The following is a 6,175-nucleotide window of genomic DNA, read 5'->3' as shown; positions in this document are numbered from 1 at the left end:
GGTGGGTTCAAAAATAAAACACTCAAGTGAATAAGTAAAAAATTTATTATTAATGATATCCCTACTAAAGGGCATTATAAACGTGTACCAATTTTCATGACATTAGGGTTTAGTTTCTGCGTTGGTTTAAAAAATTTAGTTATTGCTTTAGAGTCAATCTTGTTGTCTTTTACCTTGTTGTCTTTCATTATTGGTTGTTGCTTTAACTTGAAAAATTTATTGCTTTGAATTCTCTTTTATGTTCTATTTAGTTTGCCATATGAGAAGTTTGATATTTTTGTTAGGGTTGTTGAAGTTTTAATCGTTGATTGTTGAATGTGATTCAAACTCCTTTATTGCTTATTAGTGTTTTTGCTTCTATTTATCATCTCTTTTTATGTTCTTAACTTGGTATTGTCTAACTTTTGTGCTTTCTTTCATCCAATTTAGGTTGTCGATTCTAGATCGTAGAAGCTTTTGGATCCTTTGAAACTAACACAACAAAGCATATCGAGGTAAATTATTATTTATTTTGTTCCTCATCGAATGAGATATGAATTACACCTTAGCATGTGAGTCCCTTAAACTTTTATATTTTTCGTTTTATAGAATATTATTGTAACCTCTAGCCATTTTTCTTAGTTTAGTTTGTTGTTAATTTTGTTTTTAATCTTTTATAGGATTTTGGAAGAGTTATTTTTCAGTTTAAGTCTGTTTCTTTTCACCATCTAATTCAGTTTTTTAGGATAAAAGATTATGTTGGTTAATACTTTGGGTTAAAAGGGATTTATGTTTAAAAAAATATCTAAAAACTAACATCGCATCAATATGAAATTTTGCTACTAATATTCAAGTTTTCTTTCTTAGCAATAACTCCTTTCAAATTCTTAAGGCTAACGCTTTTTTATTCCCAATTCAATTCAATTATCTTTTATGAATCACACTTAATTTTACACAAAAATAATAAATTTTTATTACATATAATTTATGACGCTATCTTTTATATGAAACAAAAAATATATCATAAAGAAATATTTATAAAATAATGAAGGTGACAAACATCTTTTAGACTAAAATTGTGGTTGATTGTTCTATAAATAAAGTCAACCTGGTTATAAAAAAGATTACTAACTTGTTCTTACATCTAAAGTAATTATAGTCTACTTTCTTTCTTTAATTTTTATTTTAAACCTCAAATATATTATTTAATATTATAGTTGAATAATTTTAAAAATTATATATTCATTAAATTAGGATTCACGTGCAAAGCGCGTACCCAAATAATTTGCGCGTACCCAAATACTAATTATAGCAAAAACAAAAAAAAAACAAAAAAAACAAAAAAAAAAAAAAAAAGAAGAAGGGGATTACTAAATCTTTTGAAACTCCAAAGTAAACTTATGGCCGGCCAAAGACTTTAAACACGATCGACGATGCAATTGGTGAATTCGTGCGTTGTCAATTAGATTTTAAGGTTTTAGCTGTGTAATCGATCGGACTTTTTAGATTGATTCTCTGGCCAAAATACCCACTGATAGCAGATCATTTATTATGAATAAACCGATAGACTACTCTACAGTGTTAAATTGAGCTAGAGCTAAGTTCTAGCTCAAGAAACGCTAATATCTTCCGATTTTCTCTCATTAATTATCATTTTAGGTAGATATATATTTGATTTTTCCTTAAAAGAGGATCAAGATGGCAAATTGTAAGATTCTTTAAAAGTATAATATAGCAATGTGCAAAATTAAGGAAGTAATTTTAAATAGCATAACATAATGTAAAACCCTGGGAAACTTCAAACTTGGATAACAAAACGCGTTTCCAATTTATGCGATGGTTATGGAATATGATGCAGTAAAACAGTACTAGAATCGGTAACCAAAAATTAATTAGTAGTATCACCAGTTTCTTTTTGAATGAAGGAAAAACGAAATTAATTAAACATAGACCAATAATATTAATTTAAGAACTTCACTTATAAGAAGTACATATACAAGAATCCCAGTGGTTAGAAAGATTATACAACACCCTCGAAAAAGCAGTTACGTTATTCTATGTAGCACCAGCCTCCGTAACAGAGTTGATCTACCATATTTACAATCCTAAAGCTATAGGGGAGCTTCCTTTGATGGATGTAACCTGAAGGTACGTATAAATTAAAGTGATGAACAATTAGATTTAACTAAGTTATACTCACTGACAATATAATAAACAACGTTTGTGAGTCATGACTCATGATTTTACTTTAAATACATGGTCACGTTCCGGATACTATAATACTGGTAATAGTATCAGCAAACTAACGTTCTCCTTGACCTTGTTGAGCTCAGTCAACAATTTTATGAGTATCAATATCTTTGGTAATGGCCGGAATACAACTTGAACTCCTAGAAATCCCACCCTTTTTTGGACCATTACCCATAGGATCTCTAGGGCTAAGAGACTTAGCTCTATTCTTTTTCAAGATTTCTCTCATGGCCTCAGCTTGAAAAAGCACAGGATAAGCCCTACCAAATCTATTAAACTTAGAACATGCATTCATATGCTCATTTAAAGCTTCTTCTAATTTTTTTCCTCCATTCTTCTCCATCTCTTCCTTCACTGCTTCAGAACACAAACCACAAATCAATTTCCCTGAGAATTTCTCCCTAACTCTCTTAATATAGTTAGGTGTGCATTCCTCAGACATGCCACAACACTCACACTTGGCATCTTCAACTTCTGAAATAGGAGGAAGCTTTTTATTATCATGATCATCAGATATTACTAATTCTTTGCTAAGTTCAAATGAGATATCAGATATTGTTCTTTGTAGACCATCCATGGGAAGTTTTGGAGGTTTTTGAGTGACTTTTTTGTTAGTGTGATTTGTCCCAACAGTATTGTTTTCCATGTTAGGTGCCATAAAAGGAGAAAATGAGGGTGTTTTGTTCTTGATAAAGATGAGTATTTGGTTTTGCAAGAGTTGAGATAGGGTTTTCTTGAAGATGAGTTTAACTACCAACTATAAGTATAGAACAATTGTATCTTAAGCTTCCAATTTATACTCCAATTCAATCTTCTATTGAAGGAAACCTATATATGAGAAGTGTATGTAGACAATACGTCTCAAGTCAGCATTTATTGTATGAGTGCCTTTGAGTGAGGAAAAGGAGAGAGATAAAGAAAAGGGAAGATTAATCTTGAATCAACTAGATTTTTCATGAGCATATAATAATTATACAATAAATAATTTAATCTATGTTTTTTCTTGTTTTTAAAGTTGGAGTATATTGATTATAATTTGACCTTACATAGTTAGGTGTGTTTCAAATATCACTAAAGGTCTTTTCCCTCTTGTTCATTTCTTTTTTTTTACTCATTTACAGGATCATCGTTCACCTAAATAAAACTACTTAATAAATAAATAAAAACAATCATATTATTTAGTAGCTTTATTTTAAGCAACTCGAGTGATTAAACTTACAATGGTTATTACTATTGAAATACTGAAAAAATAATAGTATTAGCATTTCTGCTATAGGACATTTATTGTTCAATATGTAGTCTCGGGAAATATTATTAACCGTACTTTCTTACCAAGTCATAAGTAAAATATAATCTAATTACATAATCCAATTATTTGCGTTGTCCCTATAAGAAGCGAAGGGTTTGTTCACGGGAACAGCCATTACCATCCCCTTTTTTTTGTTGGAGGAAAATGAAACCATGAAAAGTAGAAAAGTAAAGAAAAGAATATAATGACCTTTTTATGTCCTTTTTAACCTATATATGAATACATAATTTGATAAAGTAAAATTTAGTTCACGAGAAATAAACAAAAGGCAAAATCTTGCGCCTTTTGGGGAAAGATGGAACTACCATCTACAAAGAAAAGAAACTAAACTTTGCTTTAGTTAGTGATAGATTCACATGAATCTTGAAAATAGAAGGAATCAAAAAGGGTGTTGTTCTGTGGCTGCATTATATTGCTTTTTTTTTGTTCCCATCCGGTGTTCGATATCCCATTAGAGCCCGACTATATCCGAATTCGCGTCGCGTACCAATTCGGGAGGAAGCTCTCCTTACCAAGGATTTTTAAATACCCAGCATTATATTGCTTTGATATATGATGGGTAAGTTTAACTTACGTTGTTCTCAAATTAAATAGTTTTTGGCTACCTTTTTCTGATTTTTTTTTCCCTTACCATACGATAACATTAGCATCGCCTAATGTGAAATATGCATCTTATTAGCTTATAGCTCAGATTTACTTCGTCTTTGGCCTTTGTCTTCATCCTTTTCTTTTAAATTGCCAGGAGTATGCACTTGACAAATCGAATTAATGCTAAGTACGCATTAACGGCAATACTTTTTCTCTTTTTTTTAATGATGGACAACTTTGAATACAAGAGCTCCCATGGATTTGTCGGTCATTTGATAGCTTAAACAATTAGTTATGCTGAATTCTTATTTATTCTTTCCACTTATTCAGTAATCCACGTGAAACCCCGAAGAGGGGTGGGGTGTAACCATTTTAACTTACCATGGTTAAGTAATTAAATGAGGTGAGAATAATAGTAAACCATGATTGAGTGATAGAAATTTACGTATGTATTTGTTTGGTGTAACAAATAGATAGGACTAAAAAGGAGAACAAATCCTTTTGCTTAGCAAAATATAATCAATTCAAGAGGTCTTCATAGTTTTTAGTTATTAATCAAGTATTTTATTTTCAATTACTAGTGATCACAACATAGTCCAAACCGCAAAAGGGAGTCAATTATTTAGTCTTCAAGAAACTTGATCAAACAGGCTATAAAAGAAAGAAGCGCATTGCTACTGGTCAAATACTCAAATATCACTCCCCCATCAGAAGGAATACATATTTAATTTTTAGCCACCTGCAGCCTGCTTCACTTAAACCTTCTTGTCCAATCTATACATCAAGCAGAAACAACTAACACACTGCGGTGCTCGTAGTATCATGCAAGACAAGGGCTCCAGCCCACCTCAATCTCATTTCAATAAGGACTGTTTTTAATTTCATAAACAAAAGAGAAAATTAAATAAGTGTATATCAAGTGTAAGAATATGCTTTACATATATTTCTACAAGCACAAGAATAAATTAATGAAAATTCTATGATATTACAAACAATAGTCGTTAACAATTGACTTTTAGATAATCATTTAAAACGAGTTGCGCTACAAATATAATGAGATATATTGTAAAAATTGCACGGGCACCCTATTTGGTCGCCCCCATTTAGCCTATACCCATTTTTTTTTAAAACTTTTCACTTATACTCATTTTTAAACAACTTTAGCCTCATTTCTCCTCCTCCTTCTCCTCCTTCGATTTCTTCTTTCTTCTTCTACAACGATGACTTCAACATTGCTCTCTTTGATTAATGAAGCTAAAGAAAATATACTGAGGACTTCCACTTGAATTATTAGAACATTAAAAATTCCAAACCAAGAGACAATAAAAGTTCTTTAAAATTTCACTGTCTCCCACTTGGGTTGCTTTTGAATGATTCTGCCTCATGACTTCTTTTCGGACCACCAGTGTGTCACCTTGTCCAGTAATTTAGTTTGGGCCTCTGAATATATTTAGTATGATTGGATCAGATAACACAAAATATGAGAGCATAAAACATGCTAGAAGTTAATCAAATATAGAACAAAAACTTCAGCTCTAGAGCTGAAGTTCCCCAGTTACAAAGACAAAAATTTCAGCTCTAGAGCTGAAGTTCCCTGGTTACAAAACAAAAACTTTGCCGGTAACAAAACAAAAACTTCAGCTCTAGAGCTGAAGTTCACCAGTTACAAAACAAAAACTTCAGCTCTAGAGCTGAACTTCAGGCCTGACTACTAGAATGCTGAAGTTTTGCGTAATTGCCTTTGCTATTTCAGCCCCGTATGCTGAAGTTATGCGAAAAAGCGAGTACACTTGTAATTTTTTTGCAAAGCGAGTACAAATTAAAACGTAACACAAAAAGCGGATATAAATGCAAATGCCTCAGATATATTCAGCAACCTTTATAAAAGGATAGAGCATTTACCTGTCATGGATTCCATGGGCCTCAAGCATCAACAAACCCAACAACCAAACTCTTGAACAAAAGAATTGGGTATGGGCTGAAGAATTCTGTCTCTTTGTTGGGCTTTTAACACTTCTACTGTTCGACCAAAAATATTTACAGCTGTTA

General features: G+C 31.7%; 1 protein-coding gene across 1 annotated transcript; it reads right to left on the bottom strand.

Moving 5' to 3' along the window:
- Positions 1 to 1,915: 1,915 nt before the first annotated feature.
- On the bottom strand, positions 1,916 to 3,056 carry LOC104210040 (uncharacterized). Its single transcript, XM_009758837.2, has one exon. It carries the CDS (start codon positions 2,885 to 2,887, stop codon positions 2,309 to 2,311), a length of 579 nt encoding a protein of 192 aa, XP_009757139.1. The 5' UTR covers positions 2,888 to 3,056; the 3' UTR covers positions 1,916 to 2,308.
- Positions 3,057 to 6,175: the final 3,119 nt, after the last annotated feature.

This window comes from Nicotiana sylvestris, chromosome 8 (genome assembly GCF_000393655.2).
Source record: "Nicotiana sylvestris chromosome 8, ASM39365v2, whole genome shotgun sequence".
In the NCBI taxonomy this organism is placed as follows: domain Eukaryota; kingdom Viridiplantae; phylum Streptophyta; class Magnoliopsida; order Solanales; family Solanaceae; genus Nicotiana; species Nicotiana sylvestris.
The sequence above is the reverse complement of the archived record's forward strand: the minus strand, read 5'-3'. Positions and strand labels throughout refer to the sequence as shown.